The 19,866-nt window shown below is 42.8% G+C and overlaps 1 protein-coding gene across 3 annotated transcripts in view; it reads left to right on the plus strand.

Moving 5' to 3' along the window:
* LOC147031243 (venom prothrombin activator pseutarin-C non-catalytic subunit-like) overlaps positions 1–19,866 on the plus strand; it is a 460,275-nt gene that overhangs the window by 23,949 nt on the left and 416,460 nt on the right. For 2 of the 3 annotated variants that reach the window (XM_085860315.1, XM_085860319.1), the window contains exons 1-3: positions 13,912–14,402; positions 14,507–14,580; positions 14,724–14,846. In XM_085860315.1, the coding sequence (XP_085716441.1) occupies positions 14,296–14,402; positions 14,507–14,580; positions 14,724–14,846 (304 nt within the window). In that variant the 5' untranslated portion in view covers positions 13,912–14,295. Of the gene's footprint in view, positions 1–13,741; positions 13,871–13,911; positions 14,403–14,506; positions 14,581–14,723; positions 14,847–19,866 lie in introns of those variants that run through there. The other variant, XM_085860320.1, reaches the window with a different exon arrangement.

Here is a 19,866-nt window from a genome sequence, read left to right on the forward strand (position 1 = left end):
AGTGAGCGAGGAGTTGGGGACATGAGATTTGGAAGCAAACACAGAATTGAGTATTTGGAAGCCTTCTTATGAGTGGAGTAGGCTGTGGTGCCATTTGAAGGGATGGAAGGGGAGCATACTCCAGAGACAAACTTAACAGGGCACCACCAGATTTTAGAGAAGCGAGACAAGTTTGAAAGTTCAATGTTGAGATTGGACAGATGTTGTTTTCTGACTCCCTGAGAGTGGACACACTTGTTGTGGGCCTTGTGGAATGATCTGAGGTTTCCTTTGGTTGGACTTGCCTTCCAGGAGGAGAATGAAAGTTGTTTCAAGGCAACTACCTCACTACAGAATGCAGTGCACCTTGGATGGGAGGATGCAGATGACTACTGAAGATAAAACTGAATGAATCTGTACATAAGAACTGCCTCACCTTTCTCAGCTGCAATGTTTAGTTGTAGCTGAGCAAGGTGACAAATCTAAAGTCTCAATACATGCAGCACTTCCTGGGTATAATGCTCCAACATTTGCGACACCATGTACTGTGGTCAAAGAAAAGACAAAGCCAAGAAGTCTGTCTTGAAAGCAGAAAGTCGTGTTCTTCAAACATCTTATTACTGCCTATGAGGAAGTTAGTCCGGTCGATTTGTCTGCCCTCTTGAAGCACGAGTTTATGCCAGTCCCTGTCGCACTTGCAGAAATAAATGTCTCATTTCACACTGGGAACAAAGCATTATAAGCAGGCATGTTGAGAAAAAACATTACCTGTCCTGAAACAACTGACCTTTCACATCAGCCGTCTTATCTTAGATGGTCAAGCGCGAGTAGTTGCGCTCAAAGTCATTACTACAAACTGGCTCCAATTATCAGAGTAAATGTAGTCTTTGACTGATATCGAGAAGAGACCTTCAAGATAACTACAAGAGCACGGCATACCAAGAAAGCTTGAGCAATCAGATGTCCTGATGGTCCCCTTGCAAAGAACTGGACAAATTGCATGCCTTCGCCAGATAATAAGGCTGACCTTGCATGATTCTTGTCTGAGCAACTGCTTTCTCATGCTCTGTACAATAAAGAGATTGTTGCTGGAGGATTTGCTCAGGAATGAGAAGTTAAATCATCAAATATAAGAACTGATATAACTTCTTGATGATCCACGGATGATAATGTTGACACAAGGTTGGTGCTACATGTTGTACAGAACCAATTCAATACAGTTGTTATGTCTTCCAGGGGCACTGATGTACCATTGTAGTGTCTCACATTCCACATGCTCGATATAAAAAGCTCTGGATGATGTCAAGTACATCAACAAAAAGGTTGTGGATACCCAATTGATGGGTATGTTCCACCTTTTCAATAATTTACCAAGAGATTCAGCAAGAGCTCTGTCACCTTTTTATACATTAACTGGATGTGACACTACTTCCGACGTAGCAAATCGCACGAAACAATCTTTCTTCATGGAAGGGTTTCCTGAGAGAACTATGAATTACTTGATGGTTTGGGAGTTGGTGAACTAACAGTAGAGACCTTCAAATCAATTGATACATTTGTATGCAGAGTAGATAATGTGCACCAAACAGATTCTGGAGATGCAGCACAGCACGTATTGTTCTCCAAGACAGGGAAAGCTGAAGTTATGCTGCCAACAATTGATACCCTCCACTTTCATCTTACCATGATTTGGAGAAATCGGGCCATGATCTGGAGAAATGCCCACGATCCTATGACATTGCTTCTTGCCTCTATAACCATTGGATGGAGTAATGGTGAATATGTTCTGCAACCCATTGAAATGTATCTAAGCCCCATCCCTAACAGCTGCCTTGAAAGGATGTCTTGCTCATGCAAAAAGGAGTGTAGGACTCTTTGCTGCAAGGGTCACAAATCTGGGTTAAGATGCACTGAAATGTGTGCATGCAAGCAGTATAGTGATGATCACAACACCTGTATGGATACTGAAAATGTATAATGAAACTAGAACGGCACTTGGTCGAGTGCCACTTCCGACAGGCTGAACAGTTTGTTTTGTATCCTACTGATGGGCCGGATCTGCATCCAGACCTTCACCAAAATCTAATTGGCTTGTTCTTGTCACCTACCCAACTCATCCACCGAGTTTTGTCATAATCCATCTGCAACTTTTTTAAATATCATGCTATATATCGTTTTTAGCCACATCTTTCAATGGTGAAGAATCACTGGAAAAAAAAAATGTTCATTCTCGTATCTGGATCAGGATCTTCACCAAAATCTCATCAATTTGTCCTTCGCACACACGCAAACCTGTACACTAGGATTCGTCCGAATTTGTTCACAACTTTTTGAGATAACCTGTTCACAGACAGACAGACAGACAGGGGTGAAAACATTAGACAAAGCCACAAGTCCTATAAGAACTGTTAATACTGTTGCGTCTGGGGGGGGGGGGAGGGGGGGTGTTACATTTGAAGCCCGGAACGAGACCAGAATGATAGTCTCTCCAGGAACAGTCAACCCGTCTTTAATGCACCTATCAGCTCGTACAGTGTGCACGTTTCCGCCTGGTTCCGACCACGCCCTCTCTATCGACTCTCCAATACATCACAGGGGGGTTATGTATTCAAAGGGTAATTAGGATGTTTAATTAGGTATGCCATGCTGTTCGAGTTATACCAGGATCTCGATGTAATTAAGTAGGGATTTAGCGGTGATAGATTATGTAGTAAATGTCCATTTGTTTAAGGGGGAAATGATAATTGTCACGTAATTAGATAGGGAGATGGGTTAGGGTAAGTGTTAATGCGTATTCCCTTTTAGTATTTACCACAGGCTTGCCGTGACGTGAAAGAACAGTGCTGTGGACGGCTCGCCCCCCTGATGACCATTGGTGGAGGACAAATGAGGCGCTCCATTGGGAGTTACAGAAACCCTGGAGCATGGGGCGGCCTGATTGGAGGATTGAGAGAAAGGGAGGAGATATATCTGCGGATAGCTCCGCCCCCTGATGACCATTGGTGGAGGACCGCAGACGGAGGACTAATGAGACGCTCCGTTGGGAGTTACAGAGACCCTGGAACATGGGGCGGCCTGATTGGATGATTGAGAGAAAGGGAGAAGATATATATGCGGACGGTTCTGCCCCCTGATGACCATTGGCGGAGGACCGCAGACGGAGGACCAATGAGGCACTCCGTTGGGAGGACCAGAGACTCGTGAGCATGAAAAGATCTGATTGGGAGAGAAAAAAGATATAAAACAGCTGGCGGGGTTTGTTCAGGCCCTTCTTTTGCTCTTTCCTCGTGCCTCGCCCTTGCTCTTGCCTGGTGCCTCTTGCCTCTCTTCGTTTTGCTGTCATGTTCTGCTGGCTCTGGGTATGGGACCGGACGGTGGGTAGACCTGCCTCTCTCTCCTGCTCGCTCTTGGCGCATGAACTGGGTTCCCTGGCAGCTGTGAGTGGTTTGGGCCCAGACCACAGGAGGTCCACAAATCAAGAACAACACCACGGACAAGCCTGATGAACTAGCTAGGTTTTGTTTGTGTGTGTGTGTGTATACCTGGCGCCTTAGAGGGTTTGAATTTCATGTACAGATTTTATTTGATTCTTTACATTTTGTTGTATATGCATTGAAATTGGTTGTGCTTTCCCCCACGCCCAAATCAACACCACCCTTCGTCGAATCGCCCACGGATCCCTCCTCTTGCCGAGCCTTCTTAACGCTCTTGTGTGTAAATAAATAAACGCTATTTACTCAGTAAAGTGCCATGTGCCACCTTTCTCGCCCCGTTTGCTATAGAGCGATCAAAACCGCCTCCATTGGGTTATAAAAATAAACCGCCTCCATCGTTTCGGCTCATCTTACGTTGGCGGGATTTGTTCAAGTCCCGTGAACCTTTAAGACCCCTTTTGCCTTTAAGACCCTTTTGACACTTTAAACACCTTTAGACCCCATTCACCCTTTACACCCTTTAGACCTTTACACCCCTTAAGTCCCATGACTCCCTTTAGACCCCTTACATCTTTCAGACATGTTAGACAGCTTAGACCTTTTTGGACCCTTTTTATATGCTTGAGCGATTAGACTCTTTCAACCTCTTAGATGCGAATGACTATTGGAACGTACCCCTTCGACCATCTACTCATCAAACCTTTTAGGCACACCATGCAAACATCTGTAGTCTTCTGGCAAAGCACAGACTATATTTTTTCAGCAAGTAATATACAAACTTGACCTCCCTGGAAGGTGGGTACTCTTCTTGTATATTCTATTCATTGAAGAGAAAATGATTGAGAATAATCCTAAGTACTTGCGTAACCTCTGTGGTAAAAGCTCTGCTTGAGAAAATGCCACATAGTTATTTGAGCAGTGTATATACTTTAGACCGCTGCCTCGATCACTGAGGCCGATCTTCACAAGCTCTGTGATGCCTATCAGCTCAAATCCTTTTAACTGTTACTTTGGTCGTTTTACACCGAAGGGAAAACTTATAGGGAGGGCATGGTGATTGTGAATATGATAGCTCCGAAGATGTCATTGGCTTTGCACAGCAGTAATAAACACCAACATGCCGGCCGTATGAGTTTTCAGGTAGAAATTGTGGGTGGAGTCAGGCGAATTGTTCAACCAATGGTTGAAACGGAATGTCACAGACAAACGAACAGATTGACAAACAAACAAGAAGAAGACATTGTGCAGAGCACGATACTTGCATAATCCATAAAACATATTTGACCTCAAAAATAATTGGTGGTTGAATTCAATGACCAAATATGCAACTCCTCTTCAAATTTCAAATATGCAACTCCTCTTAAAAACTCATGGGCCTATGTTGACCTTTTTGTCTATGTTGACCTCAAAAATAATTGGCTGATTGAATTCAGTGACCTGAAATGTAAATCATCAAATTTCAAGTCAATCGGATGAAAATTGAGGAATTTTTAAATACCACCTTAGTTGTTTACTTTGGGCCTATGTTGACATTTTGGTCGATGTTGACCTCAATAATTCGCTGGTTAACCTCATTGACCAAAAATATAAATCCTCTTCAAATTTCAAGTCGATCGGATGAAAATTGAGGATTTTAGAAATACCACCTTTGCTGTTAACCTTTGGCCTATGTTGACCTTTTGACCTCATAAACAATAGGCTTCTTCCTTATGACAAACTCCACCATGTTGTGAAATTTCATGAAGATCGGTTTAAAATTGTGACCTGTAGGCGATTGACAAACGGACAGAAACAGATAGCCAAACAGACAGAATAACAAAATGGACTGACCAATATACTTGAAAAATCTTCGATTTTGCAAGTAACAAGGGTATTATAATATAGATGATTCTGTGTAGTGAGAGGTTAGGGGTGGTAAGAATAATAATTTATTCACAGGATGCTTTTATGGAGCTCCTGGTGTGAGGGAACGGCAAGATATAGAGGTTCATGAAGAATTCAGAGGCATGTGTTGAGGTTACGGTCCGGGATTGGTTATGGGGGATTTTGATTTTGCAGGGATAGATTGGGTCCAGGAACAAGGAAAGGATAGAGCAGATAACTAATTTTCTAGACCTTGTCAAAGATTTATTTTTATAAGCCTGTTGTTTGTGTTTGTATCCAGCTTACTCACCGCCTTTGTCCTCTCCACCCCCTCCCCTTGTTAATTCTTTACTTTCCATTGTGTTCTTTCTGTTTTTTCTCTCTTGTGTTCTGTGCTCTACCTCTTCCATGAGCACCGACTTTGCATACAAAAACAACAGTTTGTAGATAAGCCCGTGAGGGGGAGTGCAGCATTTTTAACCACTTTTAATAATGATCCCAATATGGTGAAGGAGGTGAAGTGAGTGTATATCATTTTGGGACAAGTTGCCTTAGTCTATATTTTAGCATAGTGTGCGCAAGGATTCTGTTAAGAGTTGGAGTTTGGGATGGTAAAGCAAAGCTGTTTGATTTCAGGAAGGCAAACCTTGAGGGTATGAGGTGATACAGTGGATTCTCTAGATTTGGACAATCTAATAGGGGGCAGTCACCATGCAAGAAATAGGTAACCTTCAAGAAGCAAATGTACAGTGTAGAGAGTACATTCAAAGCTCGTTACTATGCCACCCGTCGGGGCCGAGCAAAAGTGGCATAGTAGCGAGAGTGGCATAGTAATGAGATTTTGTAAAAACGGCCTTATTTTCTCAAGTTACCCATCTGTAGTTAATCTTTAGACAAAATTTATTCCAGCAAGTAAAAGGCACGACTGTTGTATAAGCTAAGCGAACGGAGAACATACACACACTAACAGAGTTCACACACTAACATATGGCATGGCGAGAAATTCACGACACACAAAGCTTTCAAGAATCGTTGGCTGGCGCATCTTCTTTCGGCGGATCTCGTGCATCTCGTTGTCTAGCCGATCGCACGCTTGCATCACACCGGGCTTCCCGCTTCTCTGCTGCATGAACTTCCGGACGGTGCTACAAGCGCGCTGGGCTTCCTCGAACGGAACGATTTCCTCCTCGACAGTTACCTCGTCATCTTCGCTTTCCACCGGCTCCTCACTGCACAGAATCTCCTCCGCAATCTCCTCGCGAGGCGCTCGTCGGCTTCGAGAAAGTCAGACAGCTCGATCTCCTCGTTCTCGTGCATCTTTTCCTCGGCAGGCAGAGCTTCCCAGATGTCGGGCAGCTCCGCATCCTGTGGCTCAGTTTGGATCTCCTCTTCGATGAACTTGGCCTTCATGAAACAGTTCCTGATCGTCGACTTGCCGACCTGCTCCCAAGCACACCGGGCGACGTGTAGAGCGTCGAGCAACGTGAACTTGAACTCCTTTCCCTCGTCTATGGCCTCAAGCCGGCGGCATAGCAGGAGCTTCTTGTAGTGGCGCTTGAGGTTCTCTATGATTCCCTGATCCATTGGTTGCGAATTGGCTGTCGTGTTGGGTGGGAAGAAGACCAGTTGGATGTTGTTCAGCTCGAGCTCGGGAGGGTGGCCAGAGAAGTTATCGAGACAGACCAGCACTCTGCGTCCCTGCTGGCCGAGTCGTCCGTCCCACGCACGCAACATCTCCTCGAAAAGCTCCGCCGTCATCCACGCCTTCGAGTTCGCCTTGTACTTGACCGGGATCTCTTTGTTCTTGAAGGCACGGGGTTTCTTGGAATTGCCAATCACCAGAAGAGGGAACTTCTCGCTGCCGCTCATGTTTGCCCCAACCAGAAGAGTGATCCTTTGCTTGCTTTTCTTTCCTCCAGTACACCGCTCTCCCCTGAAAGCCATGGTCTTGTTCGGAAGCAGCTGCCAGAAGAGTCCAGTCTCGTCCAGGTTGAAGACGTCGTCTGCGGAGAACTGCCCGAGTAAGGGCCGGAGAACCTGTTGTTGCCACTCAAGAAGGGATTGCGAATCCACCGCTCCAGCTTCGCCCTGCACTGTCTTGAACGTGATGCCGTGGCGCTTCTTGAAATTGCCCAACCAACCGTCGCTCGCCATGAAGTCTGGGATGTGCATCAGCTCGGCCAGTTTCATCGCCTTCTCCTTGATCAGATCGCCGCTGACAGGCACATTCTGTCCTCTTGATTGCTTCAGCCACATGAGCACTCCCTCATCAAGCTTCGGGTCGTGAGCCTGCGTCAACTTCATGCGCTTCGATGGAAATCCAGCTTTGATTGCAGCATCGATTGCATCCTTCTTGCTGAGAATGCCCTTCACGGTGGTTCTCTTAACTTCGACGCCCCATTTCTTGCTAATCTCCCTGGCCAACTTGGACTGATTCGGCTCCTTCTTCGCGGCATCGATGATCTCCTTCTTCTCCTTCAGCGTAAAGTCGGTTCGCTTGCGTTTCTGAGCTGACATTATGGGCTGAATTTGAAAAAAAATGATGTCACTGTTGTACGTGTGCCTGCGTGTCTGTGTGTGTGCTCACGTGTTTTTGTGTCTCATTGTGCGTGTTGTGATTGGCTTGTTGTGGCTGGCATCGGGGAGAAGAATCGCATGTTTTGACACAGTCTGACTATGCGCGTACGTATTGAGTTATGTTGTGCGCAGCTGGACTGTAGTTCGTCGCTTCGCCTTTGGACGTGAGTGTGATAATCGAGCACTGTGCAATACAGACTTTTTCACGACTCGTGCCTTTTAACAGTCACACAGTAGTGGCATGGTAGCGAGAGTAGGGGGTGGCATAGTAAATTTATTTTGTATTGAATTTTGTCGGGACCGAGCAAAAGTGGTATAATAGCGAGAGTGGCATAGAAGCGGGGTGGCATAGTAACGAGCTTTGACTGTAATTATATTCCATTGAGGTGTAAAGCTAGAGGCAGATAGACCAGAGTGATTATGCAGGGAGGTAAGACTGGAGTTTTATTAAGGACGAGCAAGGGTGCCTGGTGTTTCTGGGCAACACTGGGTCCCTCCCACCCGTCCTCCTCGCACTCAACCCCTCCCTCAGGACTCTCACCTCACCCCTTTCTCCTCCCTCCTTTTTCACCCCACATCTTCCCCTCCCTCCTTGAATATCTCGGGAAAAAAGGAATAAGTTGTGGTGATATTTTTTCACAAGTCAGAATTGCATGCATAAGTTTACTCAGCCAAAATGTAACTGGCCCCAGGTGTGTGTGTGTGTGTGTATGTGTGTGTGTGTGTGTGTCACTATGGGGGGGGGGTTATGCAATCACCCTCCAGGTAATGTGCTTGTCAATGCGAAATGGTCATTTCCAAAATCAGAACTACTCACAGCCTCCAAGGCCTTTGTCGATAGCTCAATGGATTACTGCTCTCCCTTATTGGCTCACATCTGAAAATCACATCCATCTCTTTTGGGATCTTTTTTCCCTGAAGCTCTCAACATCATTGGCATCTTCCATAATGAGGCCAAAGCACAGGTGTGGTGCTCTCAGATTACAGACAGATAAGTAGACAGTGTTCTTTAGTCTTTCCTCCAGACAAGCTGCATCTGCTTTCACAGCCCTCCAACCCTCCCTCACAGCTGTATGATGCACATATTCTTCCAGTGATTCTCTTGGTTAAACTCTCAAAATTCAGGCTGTAAACTGTTCAGCGTGGTTACCTCCACCACCGAGCTTATGTTTTCACCCCTGTCTGTCTGTTTGTCTGTCTGTAAGCAGGATATCTCAAAAAGTAATGGGCCAATTCAGACAAAACTTGGTGGACAGGTTGGGTGTATGACATGGACGAATTGATTGAGTTTTGTTGAAGATCTGGATGCTTATCTTGGAATTGTAAAAGTGATCTTCACCATTGAGATATTGGGCCAAAAATGATATCTCGCACGATATTTCCAAAAGTTGTGGACTGGTTATGACAAAACTTGGTTGATGAGTTAGGTATGTGACAAGAACAAGCTGATTAGATTTTGGTTAAGGTCCAGATGCAGATCCCGCCTCGCAATGGGATGCAAAATGTAAACTGTTCAGTCTGGCGGAGGTATGCGCTCTACCGAGAGAGTGCCGTTTGGGTTTTTCATTGCAAACAAAAACGTAATTCTCTGCATGTTCAAAGCTGTATACTGCAATATTTATGAGATTATGGGTATTGCCTAAATCTCATTCATTTTGAGTTTAAAGATGCTTTTAATACCAATGATCAGGGACAGGTGTGGTTAGAGCTCATTAATTATATAATCAGCATGATTTCTCATTGTAGAGATGTGAACTGTGGATAGCACAAGGGTAAATGAGACCAACTTCTGAAAATTATCATTGTTTCTCATGAGATTGCATTCCAGGATGTTTACTTAAGTACATGAGCACAGTATGAGTGGAACAAAAGGACAGGAATTGCTTATTGGCAGTGGATATGGCTGAAATATTGCTGTACAGTATGTAGTTATCACTCATGCAGCTTGGTGGTGGAGTGGTTAAAGCCAAGTAAACAGTTTGCACTGCCCTCTCCAGTGTGGGTTCAATTCCCATGCGTTACAGAAGACATGTATTCCTGCAACAGGGTGATCACCCATCCCAGATTAATTATTGCCTTAGATGCATTTCCAACTTATTGGAAGCGCTCCATTATCTGCCATAAGGTTTATGAGGCTCTACCACCATATAGTTATTTATACAAAATATTGAGATGAAAAAACAGCAAAGTTATTTCTATTAATTAGGAAAATAGTCCAGCCTTATACAGACTTATGTAAAGAGTACCAAATCGGTTAAAACAAAATAATTAATTGCCAGGTTTAAAAAACAATTCCAATGTTTTTCACTTTAGAGAAAATGGCCCAATGGTTCAAAAGATATGTTTTTTTTTCATGACAATCGAGAAAAGGAAGAAAATTGAGAGAAAACAAAAAGGAGAGCTTATGTAAAGAGAGGAGAGAAAAAGAGAAAATTAAGGTAATGAGTGTGTGTTTCATTAATGTGTGTGCGGCGGTCATGAAGCAGGACAAAATCTTTGGTTATTTAACATGCAGTTAAAATGTTTTGGTTATTTAACATTTTTGGTTATTTAACATTTCACATATCTTCCAAGGAATTATCAACCTGATAGAAAATACTCTCTGATTTGTTTACAATGTAGTTGTATTTTCTGTTTTTTGAAGATATTTATGAAGAATAATTCAGCCCATAGTATCAGCACTGGAAAATAATTATAAACAAGACAAAGAGCAATGAGAGATTGCAGACCTTTGCCAGGACTTGTTTTGTGTAATGGTTGTGTGCTGGTGTGTTGCGTAATTAATAAGAGACATTACTAGAACTGCCACTTTATAACTGCTGGCAGTGATGACCGGATACCAAGACGTCCCGCTTTGATTTTAGGATCATTGGTATCTCTCGCGATGAGGCTGTCTTTGGGTCTCTCACTCTCTCACCGTAGACAGGTCGGTGATCTTTCTGTCTTTTACCGTCTCCTCTCTGGCCTTGCCCCCTCTACTCTGTCTGCGATATGTCCCCCCATATTTCAACAGGGCGCTCAAGGTACGCCAGTAACCCCGTTCTGGTAAAACTACCAAAATCGAGAATCACTGTTCACCTTCACTCTTTCATTCCTCTTTTGTCCCGCCTTTGGAACAAACTCTCACAATGTCTTCAATCCCACTCTTCCTTCCAGGTCTTCAAAACAGCTGTTCACCACCATCTCTTATCCTCCCCCATCCAAAGCCACGATCTTTTCTACCCCCGTTAATCCACCCCAAACCCACCTCCTTCAAATTCACTACTTTCCTCCTTGAAAGTCCCTGTCATGTAAGGACCTGAAAGTCCCTGAATTGTCCATCTTGTTTACTCCATGTACCCCACCCCATCCCTCTCCCTTCCGCAGATCTCCTCATGTCTCTGTTCCACACTGTTTTTCCTTCCCTCTCCCACCCCTCTTGTGTTCTGCTTCCCTTGCACGTTCTGTGTGTTAGCTCTCATACGAGCCTCGACATTGTATAAAAAATCGCTTTGATCCGACACCTGACCCTGACCCATGACGTTGATTATTATTATATTAAATTTGGAATGGGATTAAAATTAATTAAATTCAAATCAAATGGAAGACCAAATAGGTACAGTCTTGCATTGGAGTAATCAAAAGGAACCCGAACAAGCAAAAAGCAAAGTTTAAGTAATGAAGAGGAACCTGGATGTAGGATTCACATTTCAGCTGTATCTCCTCTACCCTCAAACCCATCCAGGCACAGCCACATGAGCCTTATTACAAAAAAAACCAAAAAGCAATTACCCACATTATAAATTTTAATAATTCTGGCTGTTCTACCTTGTGTCCAATCAGGTTGTTATTTAAAACAAATATTCCTCATCACTAACATGTCATCATTGTAAAGTTTCACATCGATCAATGAAGCAGTTCAAGAGAGTTTTAAAAAGATTTTCACTCAATCCAATATGGCTGCCAGACCATGTGACATCAATTATTCTTGAATACCCTAGTATGCCCAACGCTTTGAGAACATTTACGTGATGTTTCCCCTTGATCTGCCCAGCTGTTCTGGAGAAGAAGATTTTTTTTATATAGGTTTTAGGGTAAATCCAGTATGGCTACCAAACCATGTGACCGATGATGTCTTATGTGTGATTGTTTTGATCTTCATAGATAGGCAGTCATACTTGTAAGGTTTCGCTTCAATCTGTTCAGCCACTTCAGAGAAGTGGACCATTTTATCCCGAAATTTTTTATATTTTATATTTATATTTTATTTATCTTCTGTGGACCATTTTATCCCGAAATGACCCTCAAAATTTTTCATACTGATCAGATGTAGCGTTCTCCATATATACAATTATGACATCAAACAAAGACATATGACGCCATAAAAAAAATCACACTTATTCCCAATGAGGAGTACTTGCCATGTTCCAAGTTTCAATTTTTTTTTTCCTTGTTGCAGTTTCAGAGATAGAAGTCCAAGGTTTTTCCAACATGGCTGCCACACCACGTGACCTGAACCATAATTATCAACAAAACATTCTACATGAGTAGTTGCTCCTGTGGTGAAAATTTCGTCTCAATCCGGCAAGCAGTTGCAGAGAAAACTACTGAAGTTCTGTGCAAACAATCAAACAAACAAATGAAAAATTACTCGTGGAGTGACACTTGGTGAAACGGAACGGCACTTGGTGGAGCACAAACCTCTGCCAGGCTGAACAGTTTACATTCTGTATCTCACTGATAGGTCGGATCTGAATCCGTACCTTAACTCAAATCGAATGGTTTTGTTCTTGTCCCCTATCAACTCTTCCACCTCGTTTTGTCACAAGTTGTCCACAACTTTTAGGGAGACTGGATCATGCTATACAGTATTTGGTCCCGTCTCTCAGTGGCGAAGAATCACTTGAAAAAATTCTTGTATCCGGATTCAGATCTTTACCAAAATCGATTCAATTAGTCCTTGTCACACATCGAACGTTTTCACCAAGTATCATCCAAAACCGTTCGCAACTTTTTGAGATATCATGCAATATTGTTTTTGGCCCCATCTCTCAATGGTGAAGAATAACTTAAAAAGTAAATAATTCTCGTGTCCAGATCTGGATTCAGATCTTCACCAAAATTGAATCAATTCTTCATTGTGGCACTCCTAACCTGTCCACCAAGTTTCGTGTGAATCCATGCATAACCTTTGGAGATATTGTGTTATATATATAGTTTTTGGCTCAATCTCTCAACGGTGAAGAATCACTTGAAAAAATTCATAGATCCACATCCGGATTCGGATCTTCACTAAAATTAAGCATTGCTCTCATTGGCCACACACACACACACACACACACACACACACACACACACACACACACACACACACACACACACACACACACACACACACACACACACACACACACACACACACACACACACACACACACACACACACTTTCTGAACGATTTCTTGAAAACTGTTGCCAAAAATCGTGTGACAGAGACAGACAGACAACACACAGAGACACACCTACCCTACTGACCAACATACTTGGCAATTTTTTTTTTCACAAAGTAACAAGCAGATGGTCCCGAATGCAATACCCTCTCCTCTGGTGAGGGTAGTGATACCTGACTCGATCTATTAATTATGATTAACATGAAAAATATTCTCAATCCTCTCCTATGCTAATTAAAATCATTACTACTACTTCTACTTTGATAATTATTACGACTGCTGCTGCTAATTCCTACTAGTACTGTTAATGTTTGAAGATTTTATTTCTCTGAAATTCAAAAAAATAACGAAAGATATTTAATGAATTGTTTCTGTTGTAAATGTTTTCTATCTTTGAGTGAGTATTGACTTCACCCCCTATTATTGTCACGTCTAATTATCCAACTTTCTGCTCACTCAGTTGACTAATGAGAAACACCAAAGGAAGCTACGCTGACCGGGTGTTTCCTCTTTCATAATCAACAACGTGTCCTCGGAGTTTCCAGCCCCTCACCCTGCTGCCAGCCTCCTTGCCCAGCACACAATCCCTGTGAGATGTTTACCATCCTGTGGTTTTGTCTTTTAACAACCCTTTCCTCCCCGTCTCCCTCAGCTTTCAGAAAAATAAAAATCAAGGCAGTCGCTCCTCCAGATTTTATTTGTTGGACATTCTCCTATTATCTCTACCATTGTACCTTTGTTTTTTGTAGTTCGCATTTTCTATTTCTTCCTCTCTTGTTAAGAAAATTGGATTCAAGGCCAGTTTATGGGTGAACTCCATTTCAGAGGTCAAATGCGATGCTGGAGTTAACATATAAAAGTCAATATTTATCCAAAGCAGGACCGAAACGGATACAAGCAGGCAGATAATTTTTAAAAAAGAAGAAGAGAGAGAGAGACAGGTAATATCGACAAAATAGAGTGTGATCTGAGGTGAGAGTCAAGTTTTTGGAAGCGCAGAGACTCACCAAGACAATGGCAGAAGTCTTGGTTGTTTTTTTGATCCTTGCTTGCTTGTCAATGCATAGCAATGGTGCTGTTCGCAAATACTTCTTGACAGCGGAGGAGACAAACAGCGGCAGGTAAGTCAAGGATGAGGGAAATAATATATGAATTGTGTAAATATGAGTTGGAGTAATGACTTACAAAGGATCGATAAAGACGTTTTTATCTGTGTGTTTGACAGGACACAAGATCTTTCTTTTGTGCGCTACAGAGATTCAGGGTTTCGCTCTCGAATGACACCACCACCCTGGCAAGGTATGAATAGCCATTATGTCTGGAACGTATCATAATGGGAAGTTTTAACTTGGTAAAAGTGACTGCCTTGGTAATTATTCAAGGTGTCAGATTGGCTTGAATGGTGATTGAAGTTACAACTGGTGATGGTTTTTGTGTTGCAGGGAAGCTTGGTCCAATTCTAAAAGCAGAGGTTGGGGATTCATTGAGTCTGCAGTTTTTAAACCATGCAAAAAGGCCACTTAGTCTTCATGCACATGGAGTGATATACAGCAAAGCATCCGAAGGTAAGACACATGAAATTAAACGAAGACATTTTTTATTCTAATAGATAACAAACTCATATGGATTGAAGGGATTCCAATTAAATTGCCCTCTTAGTCTTATCTTCTGATTCCTTTGTTTATGACTCAGAAAACCCAGGGTGAAATCCCATACAGTATACGATATGTATTTGTCCATTGTGTACTAATATTCTTTCAATCTCTAAAATTTTACTGGTATCTACTACCCTGCCTATCCTGCATGTGGTAGATGTACAGGCTCCTCCATGAGCCTAAAATCACTGTAATTTTTTTTTTTTAATTGATGAATCATCTTTCCTTATAATTCCAGTTACCATACCTTTGTGTTCTTTCCATAAGAACTTCTATAATTTTGACTGCATTCCATGGTGCTGCGCTTGCTCTGCTTGCTTGCAAGATACAATATTTTTTTGTTTCTTTTTGACTTGTTATTGAAATAAAAATGTAAAATAATTTAGTTGTTTATGTGCTTGCATATTTGTTACTTGGTTAATCTCCATTATTCCCACTGTGACTAAAATGGCTATCTGTGTAAATACTAGAATATAAGACCCGTCTCTTCGTTGATGGAAATACCAATCTTTGCTGCGATGGCTAATCAATGACAAGAAGAAAAAGGATTCTTGGGAGTGTGGGGATAACCCAGCGTCGCAAGTTAGCGTTTGCAGTTTCGTCATGTGCACCCATGCACCCACAAAAAAAAAAAAAATTAAATTTTTTTCTTTTTCATCACAAACCTTCCCAGGAGTTCCCTGAATCCACGGTGATTTATTGATTTATAGTTGGATTATTGAAATCCGTTAATCCGTTCTCAAGTTATAACATGACAAACACACAGGCAGAGAGACACTGCTCCTTTTTATATTATAGATGATGGTCTGTCCCACTGTCTGTCATGGATGCTTATTCTTTTCATCTCTCACCAATTCATGCATTTTTACCAACCTCCATAGGCATAATTATTCCCGCGCTTTCGAAGAAAAGCGGGAATATTGTGATTGTCTCTGCTGTCCCTCCGTATGTCAGTAGTCCGTCTGTCTTACCCTGTAACTCCTCCTACACCGTTTGAAATAGGAACTTGAAACTTTGGGACATAGTGGATATATGTATGGGGAAGTGCACAACACTTTCGGATTTTTGATATGACCCCTAGGGGCCGGGCCAGAGGGGTTGGGGTCATGGGAGTCGATTTAAAAAAAAAAAAAATTGTCATAGCTTTTTAAATCAAACATATTCATGTGTTATACATTTTACAACATATTTTTTAAACACATGATGATCAGAGGGTGCTTGGGGGTTAGGGGATGCTTAGCGGATAGGGGGTCAAAATAGCTCTTCCTACACCGTTTGAGATAGGAACTTGAAACTTTGGGACATAGTAGATATATGTATGGGGAAGTGTACAGCACTGTCGGATTTTTGATATGACCCCTCGGGGCCGGGCCAGAGGGGGTGGGGTCATTGGGGCTAATTTTTTTTAAGTGTATTTACCATTGTACATGGTAAATTCTTTTATAAAGAACTTGCTTATGTGGCCCCCATGAGTGACAAACAGTCACAGGTTTTACTGTATTTATCTAATTGATTATGAATAATTATAATTAATATTATACACAGTTCATTCCTATGATGAAATTGATGCACAGTTCTATATTGCTGGACAGTGTTAAATTGATGTTTCATTAAATGTTGACATGCTTGCAATGACTTCTGATTTAGTAAATATAGTAAGTCTTTGGTCATAAAGCACATCAAATAGAAAAGAATAGTCAATCCATTTTGCAACATAAGATTTCACCTCGCGTTAATGGGACAAAGCAGTGCGCGCGGGAATATGCAATGGTGTGCCATCGACAACGTAGTTCGAGTTAACAATGTCTTTGTCTTACAATTCTGTTTGAGGTATCAAAATTTACTTCATACTTTTATGACATTCGGCACGATCAAAAGTAGAGTTTTCTCAAAGGATTCATAATGCCAGATGACATCACAGCAGTCCAGCTGGTGCTGCTTCAAAGTCCAACTCTCATGGAATTATTGTTGTTGTTGTTGTTGTTGTTATCATGTCGTTCCATCCTATTAAATGCCATTCCATCCCATGACCCACCTTTGACAAGTATATCTGTTAGTTCTGGAAAAAGAAAACCCACAAAGAAGCCAGTTAATTTATAACAGAACTGTCTGGTGTGGGCTTGGCTGTTAGGGTGGCTGACTTGGGATCCTATGGTCCTAAGTTCAAGCCCCGTTGGCAAACAAATTAATAGCATGTGGGGTTGACTCAGCCTGTCATTCTTCCAAGGTCAGCAAAATGAGTTCCAGTGTACTGGTAATAGGGACACTGCATCAGCGGCACAGCCGTGTCCCAAACCAATGATGCAACCAACAGCCATCAGGCTACACTCCAGAGAAAGAAATTTTACAACAAAATCTTCGACAACGCGTTAAATCTGCTTTTCCTTTTCGAGGTACTTGTGGATATTTATCAACTGTGAGTGTATTTTACAAGACTAGGACATTTCATGCCAGAACTTGTGAAATTCTATTCTCATCAATATTCCATTCCACTCCACAGCAGAGCTTATCTAAAGTTAGCCATTGTTTCAGAAAAACCTTGATATCAAGTTATTTGAGTCAGTGGTGAAGCCCCTGTCACACCTTGACGATTTAGCCAGCGTATGCCGACGTATGAAAAATTTGTCTAAAACGCTGGCACACATCTAATACGTATGGGTAAGTTTTGTATACGTTAAGAACACGCTGGCATACTTCGTAGTACGCTGGCATACATTGTAGTATGCCGAGCTGTTAGACAAATTTTCCATGCTTGAAATTTTTCGACGTATGCCAGCGTATGACTCACACGTTCCGCATAACGCTGGCCATAAGTTGTAGGCACGTTACACGATCGTTGACACATGTCGACACACGTTACTTGTAAGTTACTCATAAGTTGAAACACGTCGAGGTAATGTTTAGCATACCCAAAACTTATTTCTAACCTATGAGTAACGTGTTGCAGGCACGTTACGCGATCGTTGACACACGTCGACACGTTACTTGTAAGTTACTCATAAGTCGAAACACGTCGAGGTAATGGTTTGCATCAGTGTTCCAGACTCCCTGTTTTTTTTTTTTGTTTGTTTTTTTTTTCTTCGGTATGACGGTGATGTTGACACTTCGATTTCTAGTGTGGTTATAATATAATTAATAGGCTGCCGCTCAACGATTTAAATCATAACCGCACTAGAAATCGAAGTGTCAACATCACCGTCATACCGAAGAAAAAAAACCCCAAAAAAAACAGGGGGTCTGGAACACTGACGCTAACCATTACCTCGACGTGTTTCGACTTATGAGTAACTTACAAGTAACGTTTGTCGACGTGTGTCAACGATCGCGTAGCGTGCCTACAACTTATGGCCAGCGTATGCGGAACGTGTGTCATACGCCGAGTACGTCGAAAAATTTTCAACATGCTTAAAATTTGTCGACGTACTCGGCGTACTACGACGTATGCCAGCGTGCTTCAGCGTGCTATTAACATATACAAAACTTACCCATAACGTATTCGACGTGTGCCAGCGTATTCGGCAAATTTTTCATACATCGGCATACGCTGGCTAAAACGTCAAGGTGTGACAGCGGCTTGACACTTTGATGTCTAGTGAAGTTATGATTTGGATCGTCGAGCCGCAGCCTATTAATAGCCTACGCCATGTGATCGTCGGCGATACGCTGCCGCGCGCTATGCATAAGTTAGACTATCGTTGGGCATAGGTTGTTAACGCTGACAACACGCTCAGCATTCGTTTATATAAGTTATCTATATGTTATCGAAACGTTCTCTGTGCGTTACTAATACGTTATGCATACGTCCAACTCGTTATGAATACGTCCAAAACTGGAAAAAAACATCAATAGTTCAGCGTACACCAGCGTTTTACATACATTTTGATACCTTGCCATATGCTGGCTAAAACATCAAGGTGTGACATCAAGGTGTAAAACATCAAGGCCCTGATCTAATATAAGAAAAAGTGTTTTGGATTTTTATACTCTTACACTTGAATGGATAAATAAATATTGTAGGTTTCCGCCCGCCGGCGTGCGGACAGCCGCTTTTAGCCGAATCGCGGCCGTACGCCCACCGGACGAGCAATGCAGTCGCAGCCTTCCGGATCAAACGCCGAAATTCTGCTATGGGTGTGTTTTTAATGCACACCACAGCCGAGTCAACACTCGACCCGCGCGCTCCATGGTCCGATCACCGAATGGTCGATTTACCTAATTAATCGCGCGGGCAGACTACCGAGAGACTGTACCTCAACGGGGCCCACTTGGAAACGAGCCGCTTAAGCAGCTCGCTGCGTTTTGGGATAACCGAGCGGGGTATTATCGTGAAAGCCCTGTTGGATCCGCTTCTATTATCAGCTACTAAAAAGCTAGCTATTATTTTGAATGCAATACGGCAGTTCAATTCGAAGGAAAAGGACACGACGAACGGGTTAACATTCACACAAGGACATTTATTTGCACACACATACGGTCAAAGAGGCAATGCAGAGATATACAAGCATGCAATGAATGGGGGTTGGGACAAGACACGAGCAAGACAAAGACTACAACCATATATTTATTATGTACAGTCACTCGCACTTAACATCAGTTCTACCTAAGGACATGGCGCCACAATGTTCATGCAAAGAAACAAGGAAAACCCCAGGAAAGACGAGGGGTCGAATGGACCTATTGGGTCTTTATTTTCACGGAGCTCTGACGACCGCAGAAGCTCCGAGAGGCCGGGCTGGTTACCTACACCTTCGTGGTGCCTCGCTGGGGCGACCCCCGACGTCCCGTCCTCACGGCAGCTGGCGTGACTGCGGTCTGGCCCAGGCCTCGTCGGGCGGCCTGGTGGTTCGGGCCCAGCCGACAACGCCTCCGAGGAATGAACGGGTCTTTGCTCTTTTAGAGTTGATGCCCTCTGTCAGAGCCCGTCCGTCCC

The sequence above is a fragment of the Eptatretus burgeri genome, chromosome 2 (genome assembly GCF_056783735.1).
Source record: "Eptatretus burgeri isolate ZD-2024b chromosome 2, Ebu_testis_v1, whole genome shotgun sequence".
In the NCBI taxonomy this organism is placed as follows: domain Eukaryota; kingdom Metazoa; phylum Chordata; class Myxini; order Myxiniformes; family Myxinidae; genus Eptatretus; species Eptatretus burgeri.